General features: G+C 36.9%; 1 protein-coding gene across 2 annotated transcripts; it reads right to left on the bottom strand.

The window, feature by feature from the left end:
• Positions 1 to 1901: 1901 nt before the first annotated feature.
• LOC101742403 (protein suppressor of white apricot) lies at positions 1902 to 15673 on the bottom strand. Of its 2 annotated transcripts, none has more exons than XM_038016211.2 (13): positions 15338 to 15673; positions 14619 to 14788; positions 14121 to 14281; positions 13533 to 13749; positions 12256 to 12317; positions 11239 to 11422; positions 10628 to 10819; positions 9182 to 10102; positions 8600 to 8730; positions 7531 to 7618; positions 6687 to 6741; positions 5230 to 5262; positions 1902 to 3818 (listed from the first exon to the last, which is right to left on the bottom strand). In XM_038016211.2, the coding sequence occupies exons 1-13, from the start codon at positions 15529 to 15531 to the stop codon at positions 3503 to 3505; spliced, it is 2724 nt and encodes a 907-aa protein (XP_037872139.1). In that variant the 5' UTR covers positions 15532 to 15673; the 3' UTR covers positions 1902 to 3502. The 2 variants fall into 2 exon arrangements, with proteins under 2 accessions (XP_037872139.1, XP_037872140.1); XM_038016212.2 differs by lacking the exon at positions 15338 to 15673 and adding an exon at positions 15131 to 15170.
• Between the last annotated feature and the right edge of the window lie 554 nt (positions 15674 to 16227).

The following is a 16227-nucleotide window of genomic DNA, read 5'->3' as shown; positions in this document are numbered from 1 at the left end:
AATTCATAAAATATCGTTAGCTTGGATTCACCGCATTAGCTTATAGCTATTTTTTTGCAATTGTAGGTAGACAATACGATCCACCTGATGGTAAGTGGTCATAATGGACTTCAGCTATGACAGGGGCAAAGCCAAGCCACTGGCTACCGGCATTAGGGCATTGCGTAAAGTAATTTTAATAATTAGTCTTCTTGTTTCTCCGGTTCTAAATCCGCTTACGCGTATGTTTCATATATTTCACCTAATTAATATTACCATGTAGCATTGACCTTTGTTTTAAAATTGCTTTGATTGAAAAACCTTTTCGAGGAACACGTAAGGCGACTACAGAATTTTTCTCCCGAATCCTGATCACGCAGGAGCAAGTCACCGTCGTTGCTCTAGACACGTCCTTACGGATCCATCAGATCCAATAACTCTTGCATTAGATACCTTCAGCTCTAACACTAGGAGCAGGCTGAGGAACCCGGTAACCGTACTCGTCGAACTCGACAAAGAGGTCGACGTGCAACCTAACCCATGCATCAGCTCTCCTTCGGAGGCGCTCGGGCAGCTGTTAACAAATGCCACCCCTTCTTGCTGAGCCTTTGCTCGCCCACCTGTTCTGGTGAAACTGGAAAGGCCTCCGGGCCACCAGTAAATCTTCAACTACAAAAAAAAGAATTTTTCTTAAAAAATAAATCTATGAATATCAATATTTTTTTATCAAATCTGTTTAACCTTTGTGTGTCCTTAAATGTCGTCATCATTGAGTTAGTTAATTTTAGTCTATACTTTTATTCAGTTTGTGTTACAACACAAATGTTAGTATTGCATAGGTAATAAATAACACTTAATATTTAAAACAATTTTATTATGTCATTGATAACCCCAAAACACTTTTTTAATTTCAATTCAAAGCATAATGCCGGCCACTGACATGCGCGCAAATATTCGTACATTGTACGAATGTTTGCGCGCATGTGAAGGGCCGTCAAACATTCATTCGCAAACCTAGCGGCTGTGCAAATGGGTTCGCATACTCAATTTGCGAACCCGTTTGCGTATCCTCCTACACTTGTTTACGAATGTCTCACGAATTTCTCCTCCTTTTTAATTCGTCAATAGAACATTGAAGAGAAAAAGAGTTTTGAATTCTTTCCCAGACATTAACAGCCATGCTGTTTTTATGGGATTTCTTTTGATGAAGATACGCTACACAGTAGACGTCACGAACTATGAAAATGGCGATACGTCCGTTACCTTCGCAATCGTCGTCGCAACTGGGCAAGCGAATGTGTGGGAGACTACGCGAAGGTTCGCGGTTGGCGCGCTTTGATGTCTGTTAAAAAACCGACACAGTTTGGAAAACCACGAATGCAGCGAAAACTTTGCATAATCATTTGCAAATGTCGTCCTACACTTGCGGGTTTGCGTATTCGTGCGCATGTGAGTGACCGGTGTAAAGCGTAGTCATAATTAAAATACTTTTAAATATGTAACAATCTGAAAGTGCTTTCAGGGATTTGTAGTTACTCCTAGAAAAAAATAATTAATAATTAAATTAAGTATGTACATATTTATTTAAAAATTATTTAATAAATGAACGGGTAACACTGATTAAACTAGTTTAATATTTTTTTGAGGCAACAGCTCCACTTTCATTATGCCACTAACGATGCCATAACTTTAAGAGCGATGAGATTTTCAATTATTAATTAAAAATGAACTACAGTGATTAAGAAATGTTTAAATTTAATTACTTAAATCGGTACATATATATACCCTAAAAAAATCGAAACCACAGCTTATATTTACGTTATCGATTCCATTTTGTTTACTGATACAAGCGAGTATGACGTTTTGGAAAATGAACCTTAAAATAAAAGAGTTAAGGATAATCATGAATCAAAAACAAAACATTAGTTAAAAGAATTATTTTTAATTTATTTTATCGTATCAATTGTACAGAAAATTAATTAAATAGCATTAAAATACAATACAACTTTTTGTTGAAATATCTTTTATTTTAAACCTATGAACGAGCTTGCGGTCTATCTAGCATTAAGTGGTTACCGCTCGAGTCTTGAGGTCTATTGTCTTAATTTTTTTTCTTAGTTGCGTAGACGAGCTCACGCCGACATCGACGAGGCCCGGCTCGAAAGAAAAAAAAAATGCTGCAAAGGCGAATAAGACACTCACCCAAGTCCCCCCCCCAAGTAAGTAGTACCATTGTAGTTAATTCTAACGCATAGCAGTGACGCGTTCCGGTTTGATGCGTGAGACAGAGGCCTCATGTCTCAAGACGGCGGCGTTTACGTTTCAACGTGTGACCACTTCACGGAAGGTGGGCCGAGAGCTCGTTCCCTCCCATAACGACCTCCCATGTCGTAAGCAACACATTCCCGGTCAATACAAGGTCAATCTCAAATAACTCACACGAACTTTTCTTTCTGTAATTAGTTTTAACACAACTCAGAAAAAGCATCGATTTCAGATGATAGATTATATGAGTCGACTATTATCAAAGCCGGCAATGTGACTTTTGGACAATTATTGGTAAATCAGAAAAACGAATTATTGACTTTGTATTCCATTGGCAGTCACAAAACTCTTCTGAACGACATCTTAGATAAATAACAGGTTAAGTATTAACCTTTATTTAATGCAGGTTTTGAACCGTATTCTTTGAAGGAGACGATTATATTCAAATCAATCTGTATTGACATATCAATAACATTTTTTTGTCCAAATGCACAGATTGCCACCTTTGATAATAGACGACTCATATATCGATAGGTAAAAGGTCATTTGGTTTAAGCGACATTTAATTTTATGACACTTTACAGGGAGTGCCATTTAAAGTTTGAATTTTTGAAAAAAAATATCGTTACAAAAAATACTACTGCCGCTATTTCAATAGAGTAAACTTAATTGAAATTCAATGAAATACATCAAACTGTTGATGCTAATCTTTACATATAAATAAAATTGGAGTGTCTGTTTGTAATATTGAAATGGCCTCTTTTTACTACACGCATATGAATATATATACGGTACATACACCAATATAATTTTTTAACAAATTTTGTCTGTTTGTCTGTCTGTTTGTGCCAGCTAATTTCTGGAACGGCTGCACCGATTTTGACGGGACTTTCACTTATTGGTAGCTGATGATATAAGGAGTAATTTAGGCTAGTTTTTTTAGACTAGCTTCGCCCAATAACCGCGGGTAACATCGCGGGACTCGGCTATCAATAATAAAATTTAATGTTTCCGAAGCGAAGCGAGTGCTGGTCGTTAGTATCAAATAAAACAAAATTTTAATTACAAAAATAAATGGTCGCGTATTAAGCTTATTAAACCAATTAACCCTTTTATCTCTTGATATTATCATTTTCAACAATCACACTGCCTAGTAACTAAGCGAATCGTTGCTTCTAAACTCACAGAGCTAATAATAATGTCCATACAACGACAATCATTGCTATCTTCAACGGATACAAAAAAATAAAACTTAATATTATCCGTGCTGACTCTCCGAAGACTTTGAATCTTCCTCACTATCGCTAGACCACTCGCCCTCGCTGTACTCTCTGTCTTTCTTTCTCTTTCTATTCTTAGCTACGTCCTCGTCGGAGTTCCGTCTGGCGGTCGTGTTAACTTCCAAGTTCTGAAGCACCAAGTCTTTGGTCGGAGAGTTGGTCCGCAGCTCCTTGAGGGTGTGCGTGAGGTCAATGTCCGGCAACCTCTGCTCACTGTCTTCGTCCTCTTTTCTTCTCTTCTTCTTGCTTTTCGAGGCGTGTTTCTTTTCCTTCTTGCGCTTCTTATTTTTCGAGCTGAAATTTAATGGAGATGATATTATAAAAGCGATTTTTTTTTGTTTATTACATAGATGGGTGGACGAGCTCACAGCCCACCTGTTAAGCGGTTACTGGAGTTCATCTACAACAGCGGTGGCGAAGAACAAATAAAACGAAATCGCTTCCTTTTAGCATCTTTCATATTATAGCCCTCATGATAATTTGAAATCACAACGATTCTAAAGAAGTTTCACTTCAACATATACTTTTTACTTACAAAAGTTTCATTTTTACCCCCCAAAATTTAATTTTACCCCATTTGGGGTAATTTACCCCGGTTCCCCGATCGCTGATCCACAACGTAAATGCGCCATCTACCTTGAGATATAAGTTCTAAGGTCTCAGTATAGTTACAACGGCTACCCCGCCCTTCAAACCGAAACGCATTACTGCTTCACGGCAGAAATAGGCAGAGCGGTGGTGCCTACCCGCGCGGACTCACAAGACGTCCTACCACCAGTTGTCGAGACTGGCTGACGTTTGGCAACTTCACAAGGCAATGGTTTATATATGGTGGACTATAATATGGTACCTTCACCGAGCGACAGATGGCGCGCGACTAATTTCAAGAAATAGATATTTTTCATACAATTAGCTATCCGCAATCAGTGGAACGTGACTGACTCAATTCGTATATATTGAATATGTGTTGTCTATTGAATATGTTATCTATACTAATATATAAATCTACAGTGGTTTTTACGGATGTTCCGTTATAACTACTGAACCGTGCATCCGATTGACTTGAAACTTCGTATCCATGTAGAAAATACATGTACTTAATGGATAGGCTAATATTTATATGAGTGTTGGACTCCCGAATAATAATGACAATAAATAATAATGTTAATATTAAATGCCCCGCGAAGCGGGCGAGTACATTAAACATAATATTGAATTTGTTGTGCATATTGTATATGTTATGCACAATGAATATGTTGTACGATGCATAACATAGGTGTGTTCGTTTATAAGTAGATGTCGGTCCGTGGTCCACACGAGTAGATAAATAGCGTAAACCGTCTAAGACATAAGGTCGAATTTTGCATTTCATTATATAGACGGATGCCTTCAAATCGAAAATCCGAACTGCTTCGCGGCAGTATTAGGCTAGATAGTGGGACCTATCTACAGTTTTATATGCGTTTAGTAAAGTTTTTAAGATATTCAATCTAATTCAAAAAGTTTTAAATGTTAATGAAATTTAAAACATTTCATTCATTTAATGGATTGTAATTTAAAATAAAATTCCTTTCAATAATTATTGATGTAAAAATATAGTGAATAAGGCGAATGGAGTTTTTTAACGGACCTCATGGTTCTTTGATCAGATAATACTTACTGAATTCTCGAATATTGTCATTGATCGGATATTGTTTTAACTCACCCATCATTATCGGCGTCTTCGCTTTCAGACGATCTGCAAAGGAATAAGAACAATTAATTTCAATCATTAATAAACGACTGATTAGTATTTGTATGTACTAATGGTCCTTCTGTAGTCGAAATTCGACTATAGTTATTTGAAATTATAAATTTGGACATTATTATGGTTCTATTGTCAAAGACTATTTATTATACTTCTATAATCACAGATTTCACCAAGACAATACACTATAGACAAATAATATTAAAGACAAACAATATTATTCTATTCTCAATTTGACCACAGACTTTCAACAATAACAAACCTTTGACAATTAAAACAGAGTATATATGTCGTGTCAAATACATGGTAGTGTGTGTAATGTTTTTATTATTAATTTAATGTATTATTAATGCAAAATAAAAAAATAAAAAATTACATTCTGCACTTCTTCACCATATTCTCTATAGGTGTGGGAAATTTCATACTCCTCCGTCCGCACAATTTTCGTAAAAAGGGGTACAAAATTTTTGCTTCACGTATTAATATATAAATTACTATAATAAAATTTAATAATATATAGATAATATAACCACTTCGATGTAATATTTTGATTCGAACAAGGCGACAATATGTTAAGTATGTACATATTATTGATATTCAATATAGGGGCGGCCCCAAAGCGATGGGAATGAAATACTATATTATTCTGTCGTACATTTTATTCGGTAATCACTAAACATGAGAAGGGGCCGTGAGCTCATTCATTCCTGTATGCCATAAATAAATAAAATCTGGGATCTTGTGTAGCGAGAAAGCGGTGACTAGTAAAAAAACTGAAACATTAGGTTCAGAAATCTAGAGGAACAAACATTCATATTTACATACTAGTATTAGTATATGTATGGATATAGAATATAGCTAAGTATCTACTAATAAAGAAATGTGTTTTTGTCCGTTTCTAATGTGTTCGTCATTGTCTAAAATGACGTACCAAAACACTACGCGCGGCATATGATGTCACAAGACACTACACACGGCATATAACGTCACAAGACACCACGCGCGTCATATAACGTCACATGACTATGCGCGGCATATGACGTGACAAGACACTATGCGCGGCATATCACGTAACAAGACAATAAGCGCGGCATATGACATAATAAGACACTATGCGCAACATATGACGTAACAAGATACTACGCGCGGCATATGACGTAACAAGACACTATGCGCGGCATATGACGTAACAAGATACTACGCGCGGCATATGACGTAACAAGACACTACTCGCGGCATATAACGTCACAAGACACTGCGCAGTTTGAATGTAATTAAAACACAATTTTGCTAGAAGTAGTTACTTTTGAAGTGTTCTAATGAACCGCAGTGGAGACTCCGACCTCATGTCTCAAAGCGCAACTCACGAGCCATTCATTATCTTACAGCTCATTTTAACGAATTAAAACACTAACCTGCGCCTTCTTCTTTTGCTTTTATGATGCATTTTTTGAGACTCATCGTCGTAATCTGTAATAAACGAAAAAAAAATCATTAAAAATTATTGTATCTTTTGGTGTAAATAAGAATAAGGTTTTAATTTAATAATTTATTTTTGGTTTAGCTTTTAATGAAACATCACCTTTACGTTTGGTCAAGTGACTAATTATATATTAGCTTGTATTAAAATTGCTTTGATTTTTTTACTAATTACTATCTTGTATTTAAATAATTTTAAAACTTGCATTTCTTTTTTGTAGCCGACATTAAACGTAAGTAGATGTTTTAATTATTTTATTTCAATGTTTGTTACCTCAAAGCTCAAAGTATTTCTACAATCATCTTAAACGGATATACTTTCAAATCCGAGAATACTGTATGGTTGACGGATGGCTTTGCATTGCCGGATTCTGCAACAGTGACCACTTATCACCAAATGGACTGCATGTTCGTCCGCTTACTGAGCCATTAACAAAAAAAAAACTATATCGCTACCTTTTTTCGGTACAATTTTCACTAGTCGTTTCAAATGTTCTGTGTCGTTCGTCTGCTGTCGAACAGATGGCGTTAGTGTCGTATTTGTTAGTAACCGCTACACGCCAAGAGATGGCTCTCGCTATAAGCCGGGTTTTAAGAATATGTGAATTACACTTTATGACCTTCTACACTGCAGATTTCTGTTACTGTTATATGTTTGAAGTATATCACAGGTTCTGTAAAATTGCGACTGGGTTTTCATTTAATAGTAAGGCGGGCCGTGGGCGACGGCCGCTTGTCGGTCCATATAATTATGTATACACTTAAAACATATACGCTCACATTTTTCTCGATGTCTTCTCTTTTCTCTTCTCCGTCTTTTTTCTTCTTCTTCCGCTTTCTTACGTTTCAAAGACTCCAACGTATCAACCTGTTAAATATTGATTTTTTTTTTTTAAATTCACATTACAAATCGGCATGACTGTCCACTATTATGCTACTTTTACCACGAAGAATCAGTAATAACAAAAGAACACCAGTAATCTGTACATTTAAATTTACGCAATCAAGAATGACCTTTAATAAGCAGATCCCCTACACACTTTACTGTGGTCCGTCTGTGTCGATATTTCAAATATTTCGTGTGCGCGACAATTTTGACAAGATAAAATTTTAAACCTACTTGTATGTTTCAGTGGCTGCTCAGTGTGCACTAAGTAAAGGAATACAATGGAAGGATGAATCCAGAGTAACTATACTGTGGGCGTAACTATACTGAGACCTTAGAACTCATATCTCAAGGTGGGTGGCGGCATTTACGTTGTAGATGTCCATCATACCCGATCCTGTAGACCGAATGGTAAACAGTCGATATCGCCCAAAACACGTCATTACGGATCCTCCCGATCCATTGACGGTGCTTTTAGGTACCACAAGCACCGGTCACCGTCCTCGTCGAACTCGTCGCTTGCGACGAAGGGCTCGACGAGCGAATCAACCCACAGACAGCCCACTGAGTTTCTCGCCGGATCTTCTCAGTGGGTCGCGTTTCCGATCCGGTGGTAGATTCTGCGAAGCACTGCTCTTGCTAGGGCCAGTGTTAGCAACACTCCGGTTTAAGCCCCCCGAGTTCCCCTACACGTTAAGAAGAAGCTGAAATAGCCTCTCAAGGCTATCAGCATAGGTAACTACTTGAGACTTTAGAACTTGTATCTCAAGGTGGGTGGCGCATTTACGTTGTCGATGTCTATGGACTCCAGTAACCACTTAACACCAGGTGGGCTGTGAGCTCGTCCACCCATCTAAGCAATAAAAAAAAAAAAAGGTAGGAAAAAAAATTATATCTATGGGCTCCAGTAACCAGCTGAGCTAGTTCTACACATCTATGCAACAAAAAAACAGTGTCGTTTACCATGGCGCTGGCCAGCGAGGAGGTGGGCAGCGCGGCGGCCCCGGGGTCCACGCCCACCTTCTTGAGGAACTCGGCCGCGCGCCGCCGCCGCTCCCGCTGCCTCTCCCGCCCGTGCTCCGCCTCGCCCTCCACTGCGGGAAACCAACCAAGATCATCGAGTTGTAGTCAGTTCATTCACTCATATTATCTCACTATTTTATGAAATTAGTACTGGTGGTCTTGTGAGTCCGCGCGGGTAGGTACCATCACCAGGTGAAGCAGTAATGCGTTTCGGTTTTAAGGGCAGGACAGCCGTTGTACTGTTACAAGTGAGACCTTGGAACTTATGTTTCAAAGTGGGCGGCGGTATTTACGTTTTAGATGTCTATGAACTCCAATAACCACTGAATACCAGGTGGGCTGTGAGCTGGTCCACAGATGTAAGTAATAAAATAAAATAAAAATTGTTTTGTTTATTCCAAAAGTAGGCCAGGATAAAGTATATTTTCCACTAGAAGTGTACCGCCGATTCAGAATCAGGCCTCAGAATCGTCTCAACTTGTTTGTTAACTTTTTAAAGTTTAATTTTCATTAGAAACTTACGTTTACTGTCGGACTGATCGCCGGTGAGATCAATCAAATCATCTCCGTTGTCTTCTAGCGAAATAATTTCGGTCGGAAAGTTTTCCTTGACTGGTTCACTCTTCTTACTACTACTAACTTTCTCATCTTTTTCCCGTTTTTTTTCTTTCACGGAATTCCTCACCGGACTTCTTCTCTTACTTCTACTCCTAGATTTCGATTTGTATTCTTTCTTGCGATCTTTCTTTCTCTCTTTTCTACGTTCCGAGTTATCTTCTCTTGTTTTATGCGTGTTTTCCTTGACATAAGTATTAGTTACCGGTCCGACGAGTTGTGGCTTCTCTACGAGACCGGGAGGATCTATTTTAGGTATTTCTTTTACTTCGTGTATAACTGGCGTGAGCTTCGGTGGGCTTGTTTGGGATGTCGGCTTGACCGGCTCGATCGTTCTGACGACGGGGAAATCGTGGATCAACCCGTCCATCTTGTACACTACTATGGGCGGAAGCACACTTGGGGTCTGAGCGACTAATTTGGTGTGGTCCTTTGGCTCAATGTGTTCCTGATTTTCCGTTTGCTTCTCCTCGTTCTCGTCGTCCGTACTCGACTCGTAAGGCAGAGCCGGTTTCGGCAAAATAGGATCGGGCTCTTTCAATTTCTTTATAGAAAAAGAAACAGGCAAAGAATTCTTCTTGTCCTTTTTCTTTCCATTCACGTCGACGCCTTTCTTCTGCTGCAGTAATCTTTTATAATACGGATGATATTCGTGATCGGGCTCCAGAAACGTGAACCTGGGATCGTTTTTCGAACGCACTATGTCGGCGAACTCGTCGCCATTTCGTGCAACGTAGGCGGCCATCTTGTCGATCACCGTCTGAACGTCTTCCGGGGGCGTCAATATTATTTGATCTTTACTGTCCGATGACGAAGAATCTTCGGAATCTGAATATGGAATGAAATTAAAAATTACAAATTATTTATAGAAAATAAATAATAATTATTATTCTTCTTATTCTTTCTGCAATCAGGCAAAATTATCGACTATAATCAGAAGGGTTGTTGGCAATATAGTTAGGCGTTGAGAACAATACCCCCAGGAATGTGCTGGTCTATATGAAATCTTTAAATTTATTCGATTCATTGTCTCTGGTCGAGTTCCATAATGTGCGCCCTCTTGAGGCGAAAACCGAAAATTATTTGTATTATAATAATGTTTCGAATGTTCATTTAAATCGTATTTTATTTATTAGTTTGACATCATAAAGGTTGTTAATTATTTACGTATTTAACAAGAAATTCATTACAATTCTTTTTATATTCTTACAACTATCAAAACTGAAAATTTCAGTTGTAATAATTGATAGTAATGCAAATTACATTAAAATTTGTAGGTTGCAATATTTTTTTCACTTACTATGGGTTATGCAATGGATGCTTGGTTTAATAAATAAGATAAAAATTACTCGCCAGTATCGTCGGACCCGGAATCAGAGTTATAGTTCTTCATGAGACTAAGTCCAGTAGATTTGGTTACGGTGATTTCTTTTTTTTGTTCCGCACGTGCTTGTGCTTCAGCCTGCGCCATGTACTGGTGGTAGTACGCTGCGTACTGCTGGTAGTACGTTGTCTGTGCTGCTTGTAGCCTTGGATCCGATGTTCCTATGTTGCAAAAGATGATTTAGTCTATTAATGTGTGTACCTCATAAAATCGAGTTCAACAATCCAAACCATAATGAAGTTATGTTATTTACACATGTACAGTAATGCTCTGAAGCTTACTGAATACAGCATTGGTTTTGTGATATTAATACTTCTAATATTAATAAAAAATATTGCAACATTAATCGCTTCTAGAAGCCTTTTTAATACTGTGTAATTTTAATTATATTTATAAGTAATAAACATGACATTTGCAATATAAAAAAGTATTAAATTTTATCTCACTTAGAGATATATAATGTAATTTTAAACTGTGAAGGTGCAGACCATATTTACTGGTGGTAAAGTATATTGTAGATCAACACAGGGCAGATATTGCCTAAATACTTGCAACACTTTAAATACTATAAACTAGATACCTTGCGTGTTATACATGACGGGTTCCTTGGAAATGTGGGGATGCGGAGCGGAAACTTCGGTCCCAGGCGGGGGCTCCTCCCCGGGACAAGGCTCCTCGGGCGGCGGCCCCACCAGGCTGGACACCAGCATCGTGTAGTCGCAGTCCGCTGATGGCTTGTATTGGATGCTCGGAATCGATGGAGCCTGTATCATGTAAAAGTTACGGTTAAATACATTTCACTACTCCTTAAGAGAGACAAGTCTTTTGAGTGGTGTCATGTGTGCTTAGTATTCGTAATTTAATGTTCTCGATAGCGTAAAAGTTAACTCAAATTTGTATGCAGTTGGAACAGCGCCCCTAGCGGCAAACGTAGGCAAACGTCGCCTGCACGTTTGGTATAGCTGAAGTATAACAACTTAAATTGACTATACTTAGGCCAACCAGACGAGATAATAAACGTAAACAAGCAGACCGTTACTGAGTTACATTGCGATAGCGAGGGATTATTATCTCTGTCCTTATCACTCGTACGCGCAGTTATGGCGTCAGTTGGTCGACAACAGCTGTCGTTGTGTGTTTCGTGGTACAGGAAAGCACTGAGTACCGCAGTTGTCAACATTTGGTCCGCCATTTTGTGAACAAGTTTGGATTGCGTTCGAAGTGTTATAAAAGTCGAGGACAATTTTTATAGCAATATTGACAACAGGATTGATAATACAATAGATAGTTTTATCATAAACACAGCTGACTCGGACTCTTCCGACGAATCATCTTTGTCTAGTACAGATGACAGCGATTAAAATTCGAACTTTGTAATAATTTATTTAAATAAAAATGTTTTTTACTCCTGAAACTTTGTTTACATTTTTTATCTCGTCTGGTTGGCCTTACTTTAGTTACTACTAGACCAGATAGTTTTATGGGCCAGAGAGTGACACAGGCAACATTTTGTAGCGGAAAGGTGATAATATAAATTATTTCAGAGCAAAAATTTAAAGAAAGTAAAAATGTTTGGTTAACTTAAAATATCACTTACAGATTCAATTATGGTTGATGCTAAGCTTGGATGGAGATATTCATCATTGTCAGGTGGTCGTTCTGAAATTATAAGTTTATATGAAGTCAGTATTTTGTTAGGTATCAAAATATATAGTTAAAACTACTTGTTAACACTTCGCAAAACACATTATTCAAATATCAATGAATAATTGCTCAGTCATTAGTGACCACGAAAACTGTAAATTTGTTTGAAACATCAGAAATAATATAAGGACAATAAAAAATGGGAGATTAAACCATAAAACTAGTTCTAAATATAACAAGAAAAAAATTGGGCATATTTTAATTATCTTTTATTTGTTTTAAAAGTAATTTGTGTAAATTTAAAAGTTATAGTGAACAATATATTTTAATTTTGAAACAAATTTTATTATAATGTTACAAAGAATAGCTGCTTTCATTTACTGACGATTATTAAAAGAAACACTATGTGGTACTGTTATGAAGTTAGAATATTAAAAAGCGATTTTCTCTCGCATATATGTTTTCATGTTTTGTTTGCGATTGAAAAGGGATTCTTTATCCCTATTGCTATATAATTAACTTTTGTATGAAATAATGAAAATCCGTCAACATGTAATAAAAGAAAAAATCAACAGATCAGTCAATATCATGAATAGATTCTTAATTAGAATCATGCACAGTTTTCTGTTTATGGAATATACTATCTTCCAAGTCAATTCAGTGGTTTTGGAGTAAATTCGATCTGCACTTTGAAGACGTCCGGTGCATTCGTATCTAGCGATGCACCGGTGTTCGAATCCCGCAGGTAGGTACCAATTTTTCTAATAAAATACGTACTTAACAAATGCTCACGATTGACTTCCACGGTGAAGGAATAACATCGTGTAGTAAAAATGAAACCCGCAAAATTATAATTTGCGTAATTACTGGTGGTAGGACCTCTTGCGAGTCCGCACGGGTAGGTACCACCGCCCCGCCTATTTCTGCCGTGAAGCAGTAATGCGTTTCGGTTTGAAGGGTGGGGCAGCCGTTGTGACTATACTGAGACCTTAGAACTTATATCTCAAGGTGTGTGGCGCATTTACATTTGTAGATGTCTATGGGCTCCAGTAACCACTTAACATCAGGTGGGCTGTGAGCTCGTCCACACACCTAAACAATAAAAAAAATACAAATCAATCAACAAATAAATATATATTTGAAAATAACCGCAAGCAATGTAATTTTCAAATATGTATTTATTTATTGATTGATTTGTTTTGTAGTAAGTAATCAAAAAACAGGACTCACCTTCAACAGAATCGACTTTCTTCTCAGGCCATTTACCGGCTTTGATGAGTGCGATGAGCGCACTATAATATGGGTGCAAAGGGGAGTCTTTGTTGAGGAACTGGAACTGAGGATTGTCACCCTGCTTGGCTTTGATGAGGATCTCCATCTGGACACCCTGACTTGCTATAAAGTTGGCTGTCTTCTCTATGATGGCATTCAGTTTTTGTGTCTCAGGCTAGTAAAAGAATTAAATGATTTTTATTTATAGTTTTGGTGTACCATTTCTGATAAATGATAGAATGCACCAAACAGATCAAATATATTATGTGTTACACTTTTGTCTTACTTATACCACTATTAAGATTAAAATCAGCCAAAGAAATAGCTCATTGTTAACTGAAACAGATCTCTACGAGACATTAAAACATCAGAGAGAAAAAAACCACTTCTGTCTTCTTACATTATGTCTGTATACTTCTTAGTACGTAAATACAGTAATGCACTCTATATTAAACATGTAATGAATCATGTGACATTAATAGTAAATATTATCTTGTCCAATTATTGAGATTCAATAGCAATTGAAATTAATAAAATTATACTTACTAAAACAACATCTTCAGGTAGCAGAGTTTCAAGAGTTGAAGACGGAACAAATGGTTCATCTACCTCAACTGGCTTCGCGGGTGGCTTAGGTGGAGCTAATGTATCATAATTGAAACCAACTTGTCCGTAACCAGCCGCATGGAGACGCTTCAGTTCTTCCTCTGTTTAAAATTATTTAGGATTTTATTTTTGTAACCTTCTTGCCTCAAAAGCAGACTGTGATGTGATATGATGTAAGATTCCTACCACCCATGGTCTTAAATAATGGAGTCTTTTACCTATTAGAAAATAGGTTAAATGGTCCTGTAGACTCCCTTATTACCTCCAGTACCTTCTGGTACTCTCAGGAAACAACTTTAGACACTTCAAGAAGTAATAAAAAGTAAGAAATATATAAAATTGGTTATGAATACAACTCACAACTTAAAATACTATAGCAGTCAAATTTATTAACAATACAGATAAGACATTGCAAAATAATCTCTAAGGTGCTTTTACCTTTGTACATTTCTTCTTCATCTTCATTTGTGTATAGAGCTCGGTAACGTTCATCATCGCATAGTTGCTCCACATCAAGCTCAGATTTTGTTAACTCCACCCGCCAGTCGTATCCTCCCGGCGGGGCTTCCAATGCTGACACATCGTGTAGGGCTCCTCTTGCATCATACCTGTTCACATAAATAGCATGATAATCCATGAACTATCTTGTCATTAGACCTGCAAATAATGTGAGGTTTTTAATATAATTTCCAATTTTTATTTCCTATGTTGAATGACATTTTAGCTTTCAGTACATCCATTGGAAGTTTCATTGTTACCGGTAAATTACATAAATTATTTCAACTGTAGATTTATACTAAATACACTTCGTTTTTAATACTATAAACAGCATATACAACGTAACCATAATCAAAATTTTAATAATAAACTATGGTAACATCATTCGCATGTGAAACAATTAGATTACATTTTTATACATACTCAATTATTCCGTTGTAAGTTATACATACCACCGGAGAGTGTCACCATAAGAAAAGACGTCACCACGACGGGCCCGCGCCCCTGTCTAAGTCCCGTCCCGCTGTAGGCTTTACTCATCATCCTCTGCGAAAATCTTATAAGTCTTCCAAAATTTTATTACATTCTGACAAATTATTATCGTTTTTTATGGTTTTAGCACCACAGTTAGCAGTCTGATAGTAAAAAACGGATCGAACCTGTCGATTTTCAACGTTTCATCCCCCATCCACGGAATGAGGTGTTTCCCTTGATCAATGAACAAAGCTTTGTCATCGTCCCTGAATATTTTGCATGAATAGCCGAACACGAGTAACTCTTCTTTTTTCTCATTGATTTCATTCTTTCTTAATATACCGGCTTCACTACGACGTCTAGTCCATTTTGATGCCATTTTTGATAATTTTCCGTGAGCATTTCAACAATAATGGACACAACGCTGTCATACCGTCATTGAGCCACAATCAGTGACATTAGGCAATTATAATTTTTATTTGATTGATTTGTTATACATGCAAAGGAAAAGAGGCTGATAGAGTTCAATCTTTCAAAACAAAGGCCAACGGAATATTTATTGTATAAAAACAGAGACCAGAAATGAACGAAATCAAACTAAATATTAAATGATACGAAATATTACAACTTACAAGGTAAAATAAAACAACATTGTAAATATTCGATGAGATGAAATAAATCAGTCAATAAAATGGTGGTAATCTAAAAGTTAAAAGGATTTTATAATTGAACTTGAAAAGCCATGTTCCGTGATTTTGTATCATTTTTCCACACTCTTGCTAAGGCTTTGGTAACCGCTTAACACTGCATTGGTCGTAAGTCCATTTACCATTTCAGAATAACAACACTTTTCAAGATAAAGAACGAGTAAGGAAAGAGTACTGGATTATTTTTTTGTTAAATATATAAATAGTGTTCTACGGAATCTTATATTTTAGTAGGTAATTAGATCTGCTTAATATTTAAATATATTTATAAAGTTGTAACAGCATATATATTTGATCGATATAATAGGTATACAATTTATTTGGTTACATTCTCAAAAAAATGACCCTAAACAAAAGTAGTGGCAACT

Source organism: Bombyx mori, chromosome 16, assembly GCF_030269925.1.
Source record: "Bombyx mori chromosome 16, ASM3026992v2".
Classification (NCBI taxonomy): domain Eukaryota; kingdom Metazoa; phylum Arthropoda; class Insecta; order Lepidoptera; family Bombycidae; genus Bombyx; species Bombyx mori.
Note: the sequence above shows the minus strand (reverse complement) of the source record. Positions and strands in the feature narration are given on the sequence as shown.

What these genes read in the sequence shown, in the direction of transcription:
- LOC101742403 (XM_038016211.2), bottom strand. Translation starts at nt 15,531, where the DNA reads ATGGCATCAAAATGGACTAGACGTCGTAGTGAAGCCGGTATATTAAGA. An exon ending in TGAAGAAGAAATGTACAAAG is followed by an intron (nt 14,282 to 14,618) that starts GTAAAAGCACCT and finishes AATTTTAAACAG; the next exon opens with AGGAAGAACTGAAGCGTCTC. An exon ending in GAAAGTCGATTCTGTTGAAG is followed by an intron (nt 12,318 to 13,532) that starts GTGAGTCCTGTT and finishes TTATAATTTCAG; the next exon opens with AACGACCACCTGACAATGAT.